Consider the following 19,829-nt stretch of genomic DNA (forward strand, 5'->3'; position numbering starts at 1 on the left):
ACCATTTCCCATACGCCGCGCCATCTCCTTGACAGCCAACGACACATTGAGCTGCAGGACTTTTGGTCGCTCACGTGTTTGAGCGTATGCGAGTCATAAAATTCGAGTGCGAGGCGTCGAGTCGTTTAGCCGTACACGTGGGGAGCTATGGGCTGTCGGTGACGGTGCACTCAACGAGGCACGCGTCGAGGTCAATTCCTGCAAGATCAAGGAGTGGTGTCCAGTGCGTTGTCGGGTTCCTGTGATCGAGAAAGATATGAGAGGATGTTGGACAGCTCGAGGTGCCGCGAATCAAACTCGAATGTGAACGTGTAGCAAAGAGTGTATTACAATGTGCATCGTTCACATGTCAAGAAAGTTTTGGATCATGATCATTCCGTCGGGAGTGAGGATGCTCTCGGGGTGGAATTGGACGCCTTCGACCTTGTACTTCTTGTGTCGAACGCCCATGATCATCGACTTGCCCGCCAGCGTCGACGTCACTTCGAGGTCTGCTGGGAGGGTCTCTGGCAGACCAACCTACATGGCGACATGAGAATGGTATGGACGAGCAACCAGCACAAGTGTACCAAGGAATGGTATCGAATGGCTTTGAATGGCGATGGCACGTTCTTGAAGAGCCCGCGGCCGTCGTTCTCCATCTCCGACTGCTTGCCGTGAATGATTTCCCCGGCGTGACCGACCGTGCCACCGTACACTTCAAACATGCACTGCAGCCCTACATGCACACGGAGTGTCACGTGGCGATGAAAGCTGGGGAGTCGTACCAAGGCACACGCCAGCGATGGGCACCACGCCTTGGAACGTGCGGATGATGTCGCACGAGATGCCGGCATCTCTGGGGAACCCTGGTCCAGGCGAGATTAAAATGCGGTCGAACTCCTTGGTCGCCTCGTACTCGGCCAAGAGCTCCTTGGCCGTCTTGTGATCGTTGCGAATCACCGTCACCGACGCACCCAACTCACACAAATACTGGTACAAGTTGTATGTGAACGAGTCATAATTGTCGATGAGGAGAACGCGCTTCTGAGCATTCGCCAACTTGGTCGATGGGGTCGGTGCTGCTGCTGTCATGGCGACGATAGTACTTGAGGAGTTGTCGGATGAAGACGTCGGTAGCCTGATGGGATGTCGTGAGCAGAAGTGTGTTGCACGACCGGTGCCCAATCGCATTCTGGATGTAGTATCAAAAATTCGATGAAAAGTTTGTCAATTATTCGTAAATTTCTTGGAAATAATTTGGCAATATTTACGAAATTTCGCATACAAATCCTCCACGACCACCAGCACGTATTTTCTCGTGGTTGATGATTTTTTCCCTCCGCGACAGAACCCGATCTGCAAAATCCTGTGTCGGATCAGTGAGGTCCACCACCACAAGCACTTCGTCCGCTGCTTGTGCAGAATTGCATTATGCTACTGTACAACACAAGATGACCCCCGTGCGTTTGATGCACGAGCTTGCCCCGTCTAACTGTAAGCGTCAGCGGCATTGTCACGAGAAACAAGGCAGACTCGCTCGACCTTTCGAGGGCTCCATGGTATACCTGGGTAGGGATTCCCCACCATTTCCCCACTAGTAAGATGAGGGCAATGCGGAATCACATTGGCGACACGAGGCTCCTACATGTGGACGCTCGCCCCATGAGCTGGGTGTCAACCCCAAGTCGGTCAATGGTCATTTGGGGAGAATATGTACGTGAACAGTGGAATTTCTCTCCACTGTTTTAAACGATGTGGGGGCAGAATAACACAAACAAGGTTCCACTTGAAGGGTTCATTTCAAACATAATGTGTTTTAAACATGTTAGCAATAAACATCCAACACTCCCAGAATTTCATCTGATCGAATCACGCTGTTCAACTCGTGCCGTGCCAACTGCCGCCGCTGCCTTGCATGGATCGTTCGTTGATGGCATCAACGACGGAGACGATCGCTCAACACAACGAGCGACATCGCTCGTCGTCTGTAGACAGAATGATGCAGATGCCACCACAATTGCTGCTTCGACCACGAGCACATTCATTCTCTCGGACGTTCCGTCCCAAGAGCGCCTCGTTGCCGTCGCCAAACGCTCCTGTATTGGATGCACCATCCAGTCCTGCCAGTGCGCCGACGTCGCCGCAGCTGAATCATGTGCATTGGAGGCACACATCCTCCATCGTCGGCCACCAACCACCCACGTATACAGACATCGAAAGCTATGACGACCTCCTTTTTGTCGTTGGAGGTCTCGAGCCAGACCCCACTCGCTCTATCCTGCTTCAGATCAACGACTTTCTTTCACGAGCGGCTACTCATCTCGGTTATGTCTACGAGGCCGTGCCCACAACTGTGCTGGACCGTACGAAACTCACGCCAGACGACGTTTCTTGCTGGCGACGCCTCCTTGGCCACCCATGGGAACTCGACCACGAATTCGACAACTGCTATGTCGGTGCCGCAGTAGCCACAGACGTCGCCGTTGTGCCGTCGATTCTGCCGACCCCGAAGTCATTGTGGAAGCGATGGCGAACACACCAAAACCCTCCCTCCACCAAACTCGTGCACATCACTGTGTCCATGGTTCATCGCCTTCGGTGTCTGCAGCATGTCGTCAACTCATGCCTGGCATTTGGAGACTTTCAATTTACAATTGACGACCTCGTCCGGGTAGGCTATGCAGACGTGTCTTAATTTATAGATGTCACAAGTCAATGGATTCCACCGCCGAATCGTCGTGGTGGAGATGGAAACTTGAGCCATTAAGGTAGCTTGGCAGCTCTTAACAGTGGCAGTTGGGAGCTCCATTTGCGCGGCGAGTGGTTTGTGTGCTCTGTCAAGATGAAGCGTGTTTTTCTCCGCTTCGTGGCCATGCACGGCAATGTGTGTGGCGTTGAAAGTGCGATGGAGCATTCCTCCAACGTCGAGGCGTGCGGTGACCATAGGTAGCTAACTGTACTGCGCTGACAGCTAAACCCACAAACCGTCTTCGTTCGAACTTCCAAGTGTGGTGTCGTATTTGCAACCTAAACTAGTCGAAGCGCGCGGTCTCTGCGATGTGGTGCACCTTCGAAGCATCTCTCTCAATGTCTATTGAATGGGCAGCTCCAGCCCAATGCTGCAGCTTTGACAGCCAACACGTGCCAGCTAAAATCGGCAAGGATTTCGCCCACCACATGATGACGATGCCGCAAACAACACATCGCCTAGACAAAATCAATACCCACCTGAACAGTTCGCAGTCGACTACCTTCCTTCGATATCTTGGACCTACCATACAGAACAAAAGGTGCATATCGCTTCGTTCGACATTGGAACCCAAATCCTGGACGGCACGCGTGCTCCATGCGCCGCCCACGGCTCTGCACGGCGAGCCATTGCGGTGATGTTGGGACCACATCCGGTGAAAACGGTATGTTATCCGGAAATCTAATCATTGGATACAAATTCCAAGTCTAAATTTAAACGCAAGTGGTTGGCTCTGGCGATTTCGCACTGGGACCACCAATGAATGGAGTTTTTCACTTCCAAACACTTAAAAGGAAACCAACATGGGAAAGCGCACGAAAAAGGTCGGGATCTGCGGGAAGTACGGCGTGCGATATGGGTCGTCGCTCCGTAAGGTGGTCAAGAAGATCGAAGTGTCCCAGCACGCCAAGTACAACTGCGTCTTCTGTGGCAAGGACAGCGTGAAGCGCCAAGCTACCGGCATCTGGAAGTGCAAGTCGTGCCACAAGGTCACCGCCGGTGGCGCCTACTTGTTGAACACTCCCTCGGCTGCCACCGTGCGCTCCACCTTGGCTCGTCTCCGCAAGGCCCGCGAAGCCAACATCGAATAGATCATCTCGTATCTCTTCACTGGTTTGAGTTGCCACCCTGCTGCTGCTCCTGCACATGGCTCACTACCCATGGCGATCCCCATTTAAGTGTAATGAGAATGAGCCTTCTCATAACTCCAAACGCCTCCACCCTCCCTTCCGTCCATCGTCCCGAGTCTCGTTGTGTTTCTCAGGTGGTCCCAGCCTCTGTCGAACCCGCGCGAGTTATTACAGGTCCCTCTTCATCTTCGTCAAGTACGCCGTCGCATGGGAACTATCATTAAACCATCGAGCTCCTCATTCGACGTAGTGCTCTGCTACGACGAGGAACTTCCTCGACGACCGTCGCTCCTTTATCGATCTTTCAGTGACTCGATTGCGTACTTGAGCATGTAGATCCAATAGTCGAGCTCGCGCTCGGTTTCCATACCCAGGATAAACACCCGCGGACTGAACGACTCGGGGTGAGCCTGCGGCTGCATCCGGCACCACTCTTGGACGTCCAATTGCAGGCAATGGTACTTAACGCCTGCGGGGTCGTGGGTCATGTCGCACGTGCTCACACGGGCGTTCTTGAGTTGAATGCTCGTGCTCCGGCCACCGACGCGGTGGTTGTCGTGCTGGAGAAGCAGGCGGGTGTTGTGTAACACGGCCCATCGGCGCTTCCACATGGTCGCGCTGCCAAGCCGAAAGTGACTGAGGACGCCCTTGTGTTTCTTAACGTGGACCTAGAGGTCGGGTACACTTCTTGGTCAGCTACGCCTGACATCGAGCCATTGCGACTGCTTCCAGTCACACGGGGGCATCGTACCATGCCAGCTTTGAGCTTGAGCACCATCGAGAGCGACTGCGACACGTGGAGATTCCCCACGGACGACCGCGCAGTGATCGACCCGATCGCCACCACATGGGGCGCCGAGTGGCACCGCACTGGTGGTGCATGAGCCACCTGGTTGCACGACGACACCGCCGATGCAGTGCTTCCTGCAAGGTCACTGGTGTGAGGGTTCAGATTGGTGAGGGACCCTTGCGCCTTGGCGAAAAACTGCTGCCGCATCGCTTTGGCTTTTTGTTCGCGCCAGTCGGCAAGCCGCGTCGCAAGTTTGTCGCATTGCGCGCTCAGCATTTGACTTCGAATCACGTCTTGCATGAAACCGTGGCAAAACTCGTACTTGGCGGTCGGGTGGGTCGTGTCCTTGAGACCCCCAATGAAGACGTCCACAGGCTGGATCATCGACAGTCGTTCCAGCGACTGAATGTCGACCATAAAGCGATCCACAGCCGCTTTCTTGTCGGACGAGTCAGTCACGACCTCAACCGCGGGCTCGTCTGACTTGTGCGGCAAGTTTGTCGTGCTGGACGGCTTGGGGTAGTGGCCCTTGATCGGGTACACTGCCCTCACCGTGTCCAAGTCGAATGTGGACCCGACGACGCTCGCAGTCTACGCTTGAGCCATGACCACGGATGCAAATAGATAAATGCGACCATCGTTACCTTCATGAGCATGTACTGGGACACGGTGAGTTGATCGAGCAGCGTCGTCAAGACGCTCTTGATGGTGGGCGGTGGCACGAGCGCCAACCGGTGCTTCAGTGGCGTCGATGGGTCGGACAGGTGGACAAACATGGACTTGGCTTTGCGATGTATGGTTTTCTTCGAATCCACGGACGTCGACGAAGCTGCGGATGATGCTGCCTGGAGGAGGTTGCTGCCGTTTGGATTCGGCGCTAAGCCACACCTCGACTCGCTCGCGCTTCGTTCAAAGCTCGGCCGACGGCCGCGGGTCATGCCAAAGCAGATCTTGCAGTGGCGCATCGGTTCGCCTTGCCCAGCCATCACCCTATGAAGAAGAGTTGCCATGAGCACATCGCACCGCAACACATTGAACGCGACGAAAGGACGCAACGTGAACTGCGTACTTGAAGCATTGTTTCGGTGTACAAGTCGCGCAGAAGACATAACCACAGGCCTTGCACCGATGCCGGTCGGTCGATTTTGGCGGGAGCTTCGTCTGGCAGCCAAAGCAAGCAACGGCGCTCGCTTTGTCGGCCCACGCCACCTGGACGCGTGTTTCGCACTGCTGGTTCTTCTCGTCCACGTACAGCACGCCTTGGTGCTTCATCACTTTGATGAGTTCGTGGAGAAAGAGCGGATTTCCCTGGCTTCGGGACACGAGCAAGTTGGCCAGGTCCGTCGGAAGCGCCGGAATGTTGAGGATGTGCGTTGCCAGCGTCTCGATCTGTATCGGCGTCATGCGGCCCATCGTGCAGTGTGTCGTTGTCGGGAGTTCTTTGAGTGCGCTACACGAGCCAAACGTAATAAGCGACTGACGGAATCAAGATCAACTGCGAGCGCACCGCAACTTTTTGCGAAACGCACAGCTGGCCGTCCGTTGAGTTGTGGCACCGCTGGGCGGCCGGGACAACACGACGACCAAGCAGTTGGAAAAGTACTTGGCGACACTGATGGTCAAAATCCACGACTTTTCGTCCATGTACATGGCGTTGTCAATGCACAAAACGACGGGATGGTCGCGAGTGACGGCGTAGAGCGCACTCAGCAATAGCATGCCGGCAACGTCGAGATCGCATGGACACCACAAGCTCTCGCGCGTGTCGGAGAATCGCGTCACCGACGTCGGGTCGGCGTCAACAGCCTGGTTTTCACACAAATCGTTGGCAAGCAGCTCGACAAACCACGCGGCCATTGCTTCCACGGGAGCGGGTTTCGTGTCGTTGTCTTGGTTGTCGGCAACGTCCGAGGGTTGTTCAAAGTCGACACCGTCCAGGACGTCGTTCAAAACGTGCAGATGCTGCATCCACCGAGTTTGAGGCGCAACGCCTTGTTCGATCCACCCGGCAACGGTCGGCCCGACTGGTTGGCCCACGGGCACGAGCTTGGCCACGATATCGGCAAACACTACATAGTCCTTGCCCGGAGTGAACGGTGTGGCGGTGGCAAACACAATTTGTTCGTGAGGGTGTTGCGGAGCGAGTTCGTTGGATCGGTGGAGCAACGTTGACCGGATGAGTCTCGTCTTTCCGACGCCAATGTCGCCCTCGAGCAAGAATGCCCCCGTGGGAGACAGTACATTGACCAAGTCGAGTTTCGACCGAAGCGACTCTTGAATCGCGATGGTGTTTTTAGCCTCGCTATCTCGGGGGTTGGCCACGTCGGCTGTGGCAAGCGTTGCCAGTTTGGCACTGAGGCGGCGCTTCGCCGCATTGACTTGCATGCTGTGCATGTTTTCCATCACGTTGATCGTGCGGTGGCTGTTGGCCGGAACGTTTTCAAAGTGGTGCTTGATGACTGTAGACATGCGCGGATACGGGCGGTGGATCTTAATGCTGTCGTGCTTGCCCTTCACCATGATCTGCGGTCGCTCTTCAAAGTGCAAAACGTCCTAAACAAACGATTCCAAGGGTCAAAAACCACATTGTGGTCGCATCGCTACACGTTCGATCGTACTTCGGTGCTCAACTTGGTTGCTTCGTCCGTGATCACACCTCCGTGTTCCGACTTGGCGCGCTGCATGAGCCTGGCGGCCAAGTTCACAATGTCTCCCAGCACCGTGTATTCGCGGCGGTTCCCTTGGTGCCCAACGACGCCGCAGAATGCTGTGCCGGACGTAATCCCGACTGACGCTACTCCAGTCATGAGAGAACCCACGAGCAGCGCGAAACGCTCCGAACCTTTCAAACCCAACGGCGTCAACGCGGCGCAAATGGCCAGAGACGCGAGAATCCCACGAATGGGGTCGTTTTCGTGGGTCACGGGGGGCATGCCAAACACAGCGATCGCCGTGCTACGAATGACAAGGCGGTGAAGCATATCAAGATCTCCAGCAGCAGCAGCAGCAGCAGGAAAATTCTGGCCTACCTGCCCTTGTCGTCAACTAGAAACTTGTTGATTGTGCCTTCGTAGTTGAAAATGCACTTTTGGACGGCCACAAATGCGGCGTGAAGCTTGTGAACACTCGCGACGTCGAGCATCTTGGACAGGTCGGCATCGGCAAAGCCCAAGTTGATGAACAAAACGGTCACTTCTCTCAGCTCGGAGCCCCAGAACTCTTCTGCGTCGTCCAAGTACGGCCACACGGCGCGAGACACGTACTGCTGCATGCGCTGCTGGAGGGTCATGTCGTCGCGCGTGAACGATGCCCGGCGGGACTGACACCGAATGGGATGCAGCACGTCCGTGACGCGGACGCACCCGTCATTGTGATGTCCAGCGACGGAAACTCCTGCAAAGGATGACGACGCGAGCGCCCAGCACTCGGCAGAACAGATTACGTCCCCTGGAGACGCGTGGTGCTCGGCACCGAACGCCTGAATGAGCGCCGGCCCCATGCCAACGTACTCCATGCGGGATGTTGCTCCGTCGGACACCCCACCAAGATGCGCGATCGTCGCACGTCCAACTCCAATGCCCATTTTGATACTGAGCACGACATCGTGCGCAAATCTAGCTTGGTGAAGATGCTGTTGGATGCGCAGTGCGCACTGCATGCACCGTCGGACGACAGTTTCGGGAGTGTCTTCTTTCGGGTTGATGAGCCAGAACACGATGATGGCGTCGCCAGCAAACTTAAAGACATCGCCGCCTGTACAACGTGCTCGATCACGATACAAATTTGGAAGGGGTGCATTGTGGATCTGCTGTACCTTCGCTTGAGATGAGCTTGAGCAGCTGCTCAAAGTACGAGTTGAGGTATTTGCCAAGTCCTTCTGCGCCCGACGGTCCCCGAGCAGCAAGAGACTCTGTCAGCGCTGTGAACCCCGACACGTCAGCGAACATACTCACGACCTCGGCACAATGCATGTCAGGAACTTCTACGCTGTCACTGGTTTCCAGGCGCCGGCGAACGATCGCCGGGAGGTACGCCGAGATGCGCATGTTTAGTTCCATCTCTGTTGGCGTTCCTGGGCGGCGATGTGGATGCACGAAAGTCCGTCAAGTCCGTCGTGTCAATGGAGGCTCAGCCAAACTCGGTCGGTGCAGATCAAGTTGGAGGAGGCAGGTCAAAATAGAACCTGCCGTTTCGTAAGTTGGAGATGATATCCGGATACGCATGTGTTCCATTTCGAAAAGCCGAATTTACCCCATTTATGTATCACCCTAATTTAGGCACATATTACTAGTATGGGTATTATACCCCATTCAAGTATCTATTTTAGTATGTTTTACATTAAACTAGGCATTTTTTTACTGTGATGATGCCCAATCATCCGGATTTCTGGAAGACGAGCGAACGATGGCGACCCACCACGTCAACGACGGGTGCTGCGCCGAACACCATGGCCTGGACGACTACGACATCCACGGCGACGACCCAACGCTGTCGGCATGCTGCATGAAGGACATGAAGGAGCAGGCCGAATACGTCCGAGTGCACACGATCCTCCAGGCACATGATGTGGCCCAACATCGCTTGGCCCACCGGCAACAAGGCATTCCGACTACTACTTCAACGTATGCACCACCACCACATCCTTCCATTGCCATGACTTCAACATCGATCGAAGCAAACCGAAGTGATGACAGCGACCTGGATGAGTTTGACTACTTGCTCGACGACGAAGACGCGGTCACCAATCGACGTCGGGAAGTGGAGGCGAAGTCGAAACTGCAAGCTCAAGGCCTTGGAATTGTTTGGGGGGACAAGGAATTCGCTGAATTTTACACTCGCCTGAAAGGTTATCTTTCCGACGATTTGGCTAAACACAAACAGAATCGCCCGACGATCGTGGCATGGCGCTCCACGGACCACGACGCAACAGCAGTGTTGAATGCTGCACTCATTGCCTGCGCCGAGCGGTTCCTTGGCACATGCGTGTATGCAGTGTCGAATGCATGTTCAACACACGTTCAGGCTCTATGCGGGCGCCACACCATACAGAAGAGCAGCGATGCAGTCGCAGTGGTGGCTCTGAATAACCATGGCCAGTACATTGCGCACAAGACGATCGCAGCTTTGGATGACGCCACTTGGTAACGATACAACATGTGCAACAACTTCACAAGAGGATCTATCGTGTAGGGAATTCGACTTCGTGCCGTGGTTAACAAATTGCAACGTCCTCCGAGAGAAGTTCGAGCCGACAACTCGTGAAGCTGTCGCTGCCGTCGCTGGTAAGTTACTCATCCTCCATGCTGGCTAAGTGTGTGTGCTAGATGAAGACGACAGCGAACCCGCTGTCGAGAAAGGCTATGACTGTGGCCGCGACAAGTGTCGCCTTCGCCACGGCTATTACCACGAGCACGTGGGCCCTTCCGAAGCGTCCAAGCGCGAGATGTCGGAATGGCGGCGGTGATTGCTCCCAGCCGCCCCCGTCATTCTGTTGAAACGTGGAATGCAGGCCCACCGCACCGTTGCGCAGGCTGAAAAATACACAAGATCGAATCAAATTCGTGGTCGCGTGACCTTGGGTTGTTTGAATCCCCCGATCTCATTGGCTCGATTTCGGCATGACGTGTCGATCCTTCAAACGACCAAGTCACGCGACTGACCGGATGTGTGATTGGCTACCACAATATCGATCTGTTCAGTTGAGCACATTCTAGTGGTGGAAGTGGTTTCTTTTTAGCCAATCAGACAAACTTCCTGTCAAGCAGCCAATCATTTGCGATTTTGGAGGAAGTTCCACATGTCTAGTGCCAACTCTTCAACATGAATCACTGCGAAAATCTCGCTCGATGACGGAAGCGATGGCTCTCGAACCTCTCGTGCTTAAGGTCGTACCGCCCGTCCTTATCTCCACTGCCATGGGCTTGGCCATCGTCAACAACAATAACAACATCGTGACTACCTCGGACCAACCACCCTTAACGAAGAGTGCTCCTGTCGGCCGCGAGTTTGCCCAGCCTCCCCCCTTGCCGACGTCAAATCACCATCAGCACCCGTTGATGGGTTGGAAAGGCGCCCGGTAGACATACCCAAGAAATCGCTCGAGATCATTCGACGATCCCCTCGGCACGATCTCGCCGGCTGAGGCCGCGATGCTTCCAATGGATGGACATGGTCTGTTGGGGATCATGGTTTCCCTCGAACCATACTTTCGAATTGCTTTAATTTAACCCCATGGCGCGATTGAATACACCACGATTCACATGCAACCAGATCTATCTGTATCTCTATGCACAAGCTCGATTGGCGTCCATCAGATGAACGCCATAATCGTCGACTTCCATGTATACTATCCAATTCAAAGCATGTTCAGGACATTTACCAGCTTCCTCACTCCTTGCGCTTGTTCTTTTCGAGTCTTCGCTGAGCCGCGAGGAATTCCTCCTCCGACGGTTCCTCGGATTTGGAGGTGTGCCGCTTCTTGGAAGGTTTCGACTCCCCATCGTCGTCGTCTGGGGCGTACTTGTCTTCGAGTTTGGAAAGGAGCGAGTCAAACTGGGCACTTCTATAGTTCATACCACGTCATTTCTCCGTGATGTCGTACATGCATGGATGGATACATGCCGCTTTGCCATGGCCGAACGGCCGTTGCGCCCCCGAATTTGAGCAATCAAGTCCTCGGCGGCCTTGGCCTCTGCGTCCTGCTTCTTCCGAGCGCTCGCACTCTTCTTTGCCACAACAGGTTTCTTCTTGAATGCAGGAAAAAGAGGTACCTGTGGCCACAATGCCATGGGCTCGAATCAATGAAAAGGTGGTACCGAGCCGTCGTCGATGGCCGCTTGGATGATGTCTTCGAAGCGGTCGATGTCCTCGTCGCGCGCCAGGATGACCACGTCCAGGATGTTTTGCCACTTGCCCTTGTGTTTTTTATACGCTAAACGAGCGTTCAACACCATGAACAACGGTGATGCACAATACCTTCCAACAGGTCCTTGGATTCTTCTGCCGATCCGCGATATGTGGCTTCGAAGCTCGTGATGTCATTCTCCGTCAAAGGAGGGAAAAGAGCTCGCCAGTACGCTACCCTGTCGTCGTGGTAAGCTGCATGTACCGTCAATGCGATGGTTCTCGTACCAGTCGTTGAACGACTTGGTGTCAGTGGACGAGTCGGCTTCGATTTCTCCCGTTTCGTCGTACACAGCGCGGGAGTCGGCGTTGCTCAACACGGCATGGATCGTGCAAAGCAGCTGGAACTTCTCTGTCGCGTCGTCGTTGTCGAGATTCTTGTCCGGGTGCTGAGAAGAGGAGCTCAGCAACTGGAGTTCTGTTATCCTAAAAAGGAGTTTACATGCTTGAGGGCCTGCTTTCGGTACGCTGTCTTGAGCTCGCTTTCCGTGGCAGTCTTCTTCACATGGAGGATCCTGTACAGATCCGTGTGGCCAAAGTGGGCTCGAATGCGATCAAGCGTCGAAGACATGTCAAAGTTGCCGCGTTTTTCAATTACTTAAGGCCACCACAAACACGAGCAACATTTGTCCAAAACAAATGAAAATTTTATTCAATTTTTACTGACTATTTTGTACTCCTCGCGCACAGATCTCTCCAAGACCACTTGGCGGGCGCCGTGGTGAACACGGACGCTGGAAAGGTTGACGCACGCATCGCTCGCGCAGCAGCAACCATAGGTCATCCCTATTGAGCAAACTTGCAAGGACAGCATCGTTTCATGCACGCCACCAGCGCCCTGGTTTCAATACCCGGAGGACGATCAAGCTCCATGCATTCCTTGGTACAGCAATCGAACGCAACGATGCTTGGTGACTGAATCGAACAAACCAGAGCTATCTCAACTGAACAACAAAAACCCTACACGAGCTGCAGACGCCGCACGACAACACATGCGAACGAATATGTGTAGGTGGGCGTGTGGATGCCCCATGCGTGCGTACTGCCAAGGTACAGTCTCGATTAGTTTGTCTCTATGGCAATGGGTCGACTGCATCCCATTGCATCTTGGCCAATCTCGCACGTTACGTGCAGGTGGCATCTTTCAAGTTGAAGAAACGGAGTTTGGACAGGGACGAGTGGTTGTGACGTTGATTTCACCGGAACGTCAATCGCGGACGAAGAGATGCGCGAGACGAATCACCACTTGCCACGCCCGTTGGTCCCATTTTTGAACGCTTTCCACGACTACATGCCCTTCGTCCTCCTGACAAGTTGTTGAGACCAATTCAGGCATCCCCCTCCAAGAGACCGTCCATGGTGATCACTTCTATGTGGGCCATGAGGGAACAGGTCGCAGCGATTTCCCGTGCACTGGTGCAATGTCGCTCTCGATTCCAACTCGATCCGTCAACGATGGGACTTTTCCCTGGATCGTCCAACCCACACGAATATCCTTAAAAAATCGATGGCACGCTTTGATTGGCTAACTGGTTGGAATATTTCGATCCAATAGCCTGATTCAAGCGAAAGGATTCGAATTATAGCCAATGAATTCAAAATTTATTGTAATTTTCGTGATTGGGGTCGATATTGTACGCTGCATTGGGACGATCATGGGAACACCCAATAAAGTTGTCGGACCTTTCGGAGGGGCTGCCGTACCAAACGACGACGGAGCGGCCGAACGGCAGCTTGCCCTTGCACATGACGATGGCGCTTGCGACGAAAGGGAGGTCCGTCCTTTGGCTGCAATTCTTTCTCGTCTGTACGATACTTGGACCCGATCACGTTGTGAAACTCGCCAGTGAAACGAACGCTACAAGAAGCTGGTCTGCCCACGTCATGGCCATATGTCGTTGGTTGCCAGATTTGCCAAAACCTGAAGTCAATCGTCACGACAGTTTGCTGCTAGATTTGTGCTGTGCGCTGCCCCATGCGCTCAGCTCGTGTTTCGCGATGTCGTTCCACTGACACTTGGACGGGGGGCGTTGGATAGCATGCAGAAGTGTGTCGATGTGCTGTCTGGGGGGTGGTCAACTTGAGCTCGTGCAAGATCTTGTTTTGTCAATTGACACAACCAGAACAAACCAACCCAACACACTTGACCCAAAAGTTGCTCCTTCAATCATGGCTAGACGGTCACCCACAACTCGTTCTTTCTCAAACGTCACACGCCGCGCTATGAAGGACGACACCGCCTTCACCTCCATGCGGCGCGACGACACGATCCAGTCGGATGAGTATGGCATCCACCACATTCAAGTCGATACCCCCGCGATAGCGGACATTGAAGCGGCCATGGTGTATGCCGGCGCACTGCGGCCGGGGGGGGCGCTCAACTACACGAGCCCAGAAGTTCTCGGTCTGCTGAGCCAGTACGTCGCGATTGGGCTCATGTTAGGCGCGTTCTCGAACCTGGTGTACCCTGTGTTCACTGTGTACTTTCGCATGTCCGGGGCGCAGATACATGGCATCACTGCGCTGACCGTGATCGGGTGGAACTTGAAAGTTCTCTTTGGCATCCTGTCAGACTGTTTTCCCATCTTTGGCTACCGTCGAAAGTCGTGGATGGTCATTGGGTGGCTCGCGTGCTGTGCCGTGTTGGTGTGCTTGGCTACATACGACGCCGGTGGCCCGTACATTGCGGACACCGCCTACTTTCGCAAAGCGCTGCCGACCGACCCCACACTTCGTGCAAGCCTCGTGAACGAAAACGCCAAGACCCGTGGCTCGATCGTTGGCATGCTGTGCGGTGTCGCTGTGATATCGTACGTTGTCGCAGACGTCGCTGCCGACGCGCTCTTTGTCGAAATGGCCCAGCGAGAACCGGAACGCATCCGTGGCCGCCTCCAGTCGATGATTTACGTAGCCCGGTATGTCGCGACGGTCATTGCCCAAGCCGTCATTGGGCTCTGCCTCAATTCGGAAGAGTACGGCGGGACGTTTTCGTGGAGCATGGGGCAGCAATGGTTCTTCGTCTTTCTCGCAGTGCCCTGTGCGATCATGGTCCCGATCTCCGTCACGTGCGTTGACGATGCCCCCCACCGCGGTGTCCACTTCGGTCAGTACATGCGCGAGTTTTGGCAACTCGTTCAAAACCGCGCCATGTGGCAGTTCATGGTGTTTCGCTTCTCGTTCAACTTTTTGTCGTCCGGGTTGGTCACGACGGCGGCGCCGTACGTGCAGTATCACTGGGCGCACGTCACAACGATGAATAGCCAGCTCTTTTCGATCGCAGGGAACCTTGTGTTCGCGGGGGGACTGGCCTACACTGGCTCGTGCGGGACCGCTTGGAACTGGCGCACAGTCATCGTCGCCACGAATCTGTCGATCGTTGCCGTCGACGCGGCGGTCACGTTTTGCACAATCTACGACGTTGTCCGCAACGAGTACGTTTACTTGGTCGTGACTCAAGTGATCGAGAACATCCCGAGCGCCGTCCAGTTCCTTGTGACAGGATTCATCATTGTCGAGCTTGCCGAAATGGGCAACGAAGGCATCACGTACGCGCTGCTGTCCACCATGAACAACTTACCGATTGCGTTCGGTCCACTCGTCGGAAACATCGTGAGCGGCCAATTCAACGTGACCGAAGCTGACGTTGTGGCCGACACACGTCGCGACCGCCACAACGTCGCGTACACGTATTTGATCTACTACATGGCGGCCATCCTCGCGTGCGGCGTCGTCGTGCTGTGTCCGAGCCAGAAACCACAAGTGTACCAACTTAAAGTACAAGGTGGCAACCAACCTGTCGTTGCCGCAGTCGTGCTTGTGCTGAGCTTCATCTGCTTGATGTTTTCGATCGTGGTCAGCTTGCTGTCCATGTTTCCGTCGACACAGTGCCTCGTCGTTGCAGGAGGCAAAGGGTGCCACGTCTAACGTACGACGCCACCACAACTATCTCCTTATTTTAAGCTTCTCCATCCATTCATTCCTTCACGTAATCTCTGTCACCATAACCCTCCACGAGCGCTCGGCGCTACATGCGTGAAATCATGGACAGCCATGGATTGACGGTACGTCGCACGCACAAGACAAGTTCGACGTCAGGGCTGCGCTGAAAGCGAACTACAATGGCTAGAACGAGTGCCTAGACAAAGATCTCTATCTTCTGGCGAGTCTAGGTGTGTCCATACACGGGAAATCTGGCCCTGACCGTGTCATTCATGTGCCACCCTCAGACTTTATCCCTGAGCAGTGAGATGCAAGTGATGGCACGGACATTTACTTACGCATAATACATTCGCACCCCATTCACCTTTCGCGAGTCCTTCTGCTATTGCCTTTGCATCTCGTGCATGCCGTACGCATGCTACCACACCGCGCTGTGTTTCGGCGATGAGACTTAGATATTTGAATCCATTATCCGTACTTGTTCCGGATACAGTGAAATCTCGTCCACCGTCGGTATCCAGACACGGCGGCGCAATGAACGGTTGGACCAACATGAGCACCAAGAAGACTCGAGCTGTGGTGGATGAGGTCGAGAAAGTGGAGGCATTGGGGCGCCAGGTTATGGCGTCGTTTGCTGCCGCCAGTAAGTTGGTTGACGAATTGCAGGATCAATCGAGTCGCACGAAGGCCCTAGCACTTGGGTTTGCTAAGGCCAACTCGGACGGTGTCGCCACAACAAAGTCGAGCAGTGGAACAGACTCCACATCTCGAGACATTGAGAGATTCGTGACGTGGATTGAAGCAACGTTCCAGACAAGAAACGCCAGAGGTCTGCGTGAATTGGCTGCTGCATTTGCCGACAAGGACCAAGACAAGGTCAACAGGTTTGTGGGTGGCGACGAAAACGTGACGATATTTTCTGTTCCGTTGGATTCAAAGTTGGTGGAGTCGGCGTTTGCCGACATGGGTGCTCCTGCGACTTCCCCAGAAGCTTCTTCAAACGTGACCGTCGTGCATGGAATGGCGCTGACGAGGCATTCACAACCAGCAAGTCCTACTGCCTCCACCAAGCCGACCAAGCGACGAACGTCCAAGTCCGATGATCGGATTGCGCAAGCTACCCCGACCCCATCCGCAAAAAAGCCGAAGTTAATCGTCGATGTCCCGGTGCCAGGAGCCACAAGTACACTGAACAGAACAACTCGGACAAAGTCTCCGCAACAGGTTGCCCTTCTCCGCAAGCGAAGAGCCCGCACGGTTGCACCTGGCTCTTTGACTTCATTTGATGAAGACACCAAGCATGAGAGGATTAACCCCGCTGCGCAACCACCCACCTTTGAAGTACGGCGGCGACCAAGCGAGCGCGGTGCGGCGGCTCTGAGCAACATCGTGCGACGCGAACAAGATGCAAAGCTACGGGGTCTAAATGACGAACGAGACCGCAGTGCTGCCCCTAGCGCTCCTGTCGATGTCCCCACACTCGACGAGGATGGTCCCACGGACAAGAACAGTGGCACACCGGCAGCCGAAACACCTGCACCGGTTCCAGATGGTAGGCGGCGGCCTAGCGAGCGCGGGGCGGCTGCAGTGAGCAATTTCTTGCGGCGGGAGCGAGACAAAAAATTGCGTGTTCTCAACGATGAACCTGACACGACCAAGCCCAAACCTACGAAGCCAAAACAGACAGCCAACGACACCATCACCAACTACGTTGGCGCTCCCAAAGGACAACCCAACAAGCATGTGATCCACGTTGGTGCCGCGATCATGCCTGCCCCAGGATCGGGAGGCGTGAAAGCTACGTACGATGCGGTTTTAAAGACGAAGCCTTGGCTTAAATGGAGCCAACACTTCCACACATTCCTTCCCACGGGGCAACGTGGTCGCATGGCGTGGAGCGCTTCGTTGTCGAGCTTCTTTGAGCAACACGCGTTCGCGATGTGGAGCCAGTTCTTTCTGATGGATCACGTCCGGTCCAAAGACATGCAAGATCAATACGACCGAGCCCTCCACGCGTGCTTCAGGCTCGTCCATCGGCTGCACACTCTAGAAGGCGACGACGTGTTTAAGTTTCTACTGCGGACGCCGCACCCGGCATGGCCAACTTTCCTGGCGACGCCAATCTCGTTGGCGGCAATGCCTCCTGCTGACGCGATCGCGTACATAAAGGCACAGGCGAATTCCCGCTTCCCGCGATCCCCAACACCGTCGACGTACGAACCGATGCAGGTGCTAAAGGAAATGGTCAAAGCCAAGCCATGTGTCCTTGAAGAAGCTCTCATCCCGGTCGACTTCGCCCCGAACCTTCTGGCACGACTCGAAGCGGACGCCACGTATGACTTCGACGACTGCCCGTACATTGGCGTGACCATGTTCGGCGAAGACGCCCCAGCGCATTTAGTTGACGGCGAGTACTCCACCCCAGCGTCCAAATATGTTTGGGATTGGGAGCGAAAGCTGGTCGTGAGCCGCGTTGGGCTCATGTAAACGGCAAGACCATTCGTCGTTGGTGGTCGTTCCAGCGGATGTGGGGTGGCATCAAAGGAGTCGGCCGTGGAGGAGATCCACGCCCCCATAGACCAGAGACATGACGTGGACGTAGCTTGAATTGCACAACATCACCAGGTGATCGAGACCTGTCCGTGAATCCAAGGATGTTGTAGCCACCAACGAAAGGATTTTCCCCGGAGATATGCAAACCCCCAAACATACGCATGCGCTGGGCATGCATCCTCAAACTCAGCCATAGCTTCTTATTCCATGACGTGGTGTGATCAAGGAAGCCAGGGTGTGCAAAAAGACCAAGGAGGGCGGGCACTGTTGTCGCGCGGCACGTGCATGCTTCCACGGATCGCTGCGATGTTCAGTCTCTGGCCATGTGCCGTCAAAAGCCTGCCCACCGCCAAAGTCCACAAAACGGGTCGTGTGTTGAAGCTTTAGCGAATTCGATGAGGGACGATCATCAACTCCGATTTCTCCTCGTTGTGGCGGCCAACGCATGCGTTACCACTGTAGAGAACGATCGCTCCCCTTTTGGGGAAACAACGTAGGGGAGAGGGTGCAAGGGTAGCACATTTCGCGTCGCATATGTGTCGCAACGACGGTTCTTGCCAGATTTGTCGCTTCGGAATCATGGGTGTGTATGACGACGTGCTTCGTACAATACAACAACGAGTCTCCCCTCCCCACGTGCCCCGTGAACACGTCCAAGCAAGCAACGTATGTGTAGTTCCAACAGAAGATCGCCAAGCGAACGATTCCGTTGGGAAGATGTAGCAAGGTGCCTGTTCGGCAGAGGTGCATTCTGGATTTCTCCTGCTGTTGTCACGTAGAGCTTTTGACGTTGCGAGGGTAGCTGCGTCTTTCGTGGCAAGGTGAATGCGCCACCGACCAAAGTCGTCGCCTGCCGAGCCATCGGTTCACTAACTCCACACTCATGTCCCTACCACATTGAAAACCCGATGGGCGGCAGAAGCGCCATTGGACAATCACTGCCAATTCGTCAAAAAAGTAGAAAATATCGTGAAAACAGACATTTTTCCCAATTTTGGGCAAACTGTGCGTGCGTGTCTCCTGAAGATACGGTTCACGTTATGTTGGCATGACGGAGCCATGGTGCGATGCGGGGCACTTGAGATTATTCCTCTTTCCACCATAATCGCCGTTCATCGAGCATGGTATCTCTAACTCAAACGCTGGCCCTCCTTGGGTTTGCCGTCGCTCACGCCCAGATCCCTTCTTTCTTCGAACACGAAACCCAGGTCGAAAGCGCCTGCAACACGGACGAGTCCAAGAACTTAGTGTGCTACCAAGACATGGAGAAGGCCAAGGTCGCCAAGTCGGCGGCCGTGGCGCGCCTTCGCATTGGCAGTAATTGGTGCACGGGGTGGCTCTTCGGTTCGGAAGGCCACCTGATCACCAACAACCACTGCATTAACAACGAGGATGCGGCATCGCGCACGACAGTCGAGCTTGCCGCAATTGCCCCCGGCTGCGCCGATTCTGTCTCACAGGGTAGCCACCCCGGCGTGATTGCGTCGACCAGCGTCACGTTGATTCTGAACGACGTCAAGCTTGACTTTGCCCTCGTCAAGCTCAACCTCGTCAATGGGTTCGACTTGAAGCCGTTTGGCTACCTCCAAGCGTCACAAACTCCCGTGCAAGTTAACGACACGGCATATATCATGGGCCATCCTTATGGAAAACCTCGCCGCATTGCCATGGTTAAGGACGGCACGACGCCAGGCCGCATCACCACCACCAGCTACACCGAATCCATCCAAACGGATTGCTACAACGTGGACCGGTTGGGCCACAACCTGGACACGGAAGGGGG

The 19,829-nt window shown here is 54.7% G+C and overlaps 8 protein-coding genes across 8 annotated transcripts in view; 4 read left to right on the forward strand and 4 right to left on the reverse strand.

The window, feature by feature from the left end:
• Positions 1-304: 304 nt before the first annotated feature.
• H310_03451 (hypothetical protein) lies at positions 305-1,164 on the reverse strand. Its single transcript, XM_008867322.1, has 3 exons — positions 768-1,164; positions 570-718; positions 305-519 (listed from the first exon to the last, which is right to left on the reverse strand). The coding sequence occupies exons 1-3, from the start codon at positions 1,072-1,074 to the stop codon at positions 343-345; spliced, it is 633 nt and encodes a 210-aa protein (XP_008865544.1). The 5' UTR covers positions 1,075-1,164; the 3' UTR covers positions 305-342.
• Positions 1,165-3,499: 2,335 nt separating this feature from the next.
• Positions 3,500-3,924, forward strand: H310_03452 (60S ribosomal protein L37a). Its single transcript, XM_008867323.1, has one exon. It carries the CDS (start codon positions 3,535-3,537, stop codon positions 3,820-3,822), a length of 288 nt encoding a protein of 95 aa, XP_008865545.1. The 5' UTR covers positions 3,500-3,534; the 3' UTR covers positions 3,823-3,924.
• A 97-nt stretch (positions 3,925-4,021) lies between these two features.
• Positions 4,022-8,822, reverse strand: H310_03453 (hypothetical protein). Its single transcript, XM_008867324.1, has 9 exons — positions 8,466-8,822; positions 7,681-8,404; positions 7,494-7,606; positions 7,270-7,445; positions 6,159-7,204; positions 5,721-6,101; positions 5,296-5,641; positions 4,613-5,242; positions 4,022-4,529 (listed from the first exon to the last, which is right to left on the reverse strand). Exons 1-9 carry the CDS (start codon positions 8,707-8,709, stop codon positions 4,155-4,157), a joined length of 4,035 nt encoding a protein of 1,344 aa, XP_008865546.1. The 5' UTR covers positions 8,710-8,822; the 3' UTR covers positions 4,022-4,154.
• Positions 8,823-9,043: 221 nt separating this feature from the next.
• H310_03454 (hypothetical protein) lies at positions 9,044-10,206 on the forward strand. The gene is made up of 3 exons (XM_008867325.1): positions 9,044-9,792; positions 9,842-9,933; positions 9,976-10,206. Exons 1-3 carry the CDS (start codon positions 9,056-9,058, stop codon positions 10,113-10,115), a joined length of 969 nt encoding a protein of 322 aa, XP_008865547.1. The 5' UTR covers positions 9,044-9,055; the 3' UTR covers positions 10,116-10,206.
• Positions 10,207-10,980: 774 nt separating this feature from the next.
• On the reverse strand, positions 10,981-12,162 carry H310_03455 (hypothetical protein). The gene is made up of 6 exons (XM_008867326.1): positions 11,997-12,162; positions 11,783-11,943; positions 11,627-11,733; positions 11,467-11,582; positions 11,273-11,421; positions 10,981-11,213 (listed from the first exon to the last, which is right to left on the reverse strand). Exons 1-6 carry the CDS (start codon positions 12,123-12,125, stop codon positions 11,039-11,041), a joined length of 837 nt encoding a protein of 278 aa, XP_008865548.1. The 5' UTR covers positions 12,126-12,162; the 3' UTR covers positions 10,981-11,038.
• A 1,615-nt stretch (positions 12,163-13,777) lies between these two features.
• Positions 13,778-15,478, forward strand: H310_03456 (hypothetical protein; the record flags this gene model as incomplete). Its single annotated transcript, XM_008867327.1, has 1 exon — positions 13,778-15,478. One exon carries the CDS (start codon positions 13,778-13,780, stop codon positions 15,476-15,478), a length of 1,701 nt encoding a protein of 566 aa, XP_008865549.1.
• Positions 15,479-15,992: 514 nt separating this feature from the next.
• H310_03457 (hypothetical protein) lies at positions 15,993-18,181 on the reverse strand. The gene has a single exon (XM_008867328.1). It carries the CDS (start codon positions 17,191-17,193, stop codon positions 16,162-16,164), a length of 1,032 nt encoding a protein of 343 aa, XP_008865550.1. The 5' UTR covers positions 17,194-18,181; the 3' UTR covers positions 15,993-16,161.
• A 954-nt stretch (positions 18,182-19,135) lies between these two features.
• Positions 19,136-19,829, forward strand: part of H310_03458 (hypothetical protein) — a gene marked incomplete at its 3' end in the record, with an annotated part of 1,587 nt that continues 893 nt past the window's right edge. The window contains exon 1 of the mRNA XM_008867329.1: positions 19,136-19,716. Coding sequence (XP_008865551.1) covers positions 19,168-19,716 — 549 coding nt within the window. The 5' untranslated portion in view covers positions 19,136-19,167. The remainder of the gene's footprint in view (positions 19,717-19,829) is intronic.

This window comes from Aphanomyces invadans (assembly GCF_000520115.1).
Source record: "Aphanomyces invadans strain NJM9701 unplaced genomic scaffold supercont1.5, whole genome shotgun sequence".
Classification (NCBI taxonomy): Eukaryota; Oomycota; class Saprolegniomycetes; order Saprolegniales; family Verrucalvaceae; genus Aphanomyces; species Aphanomyces invadans.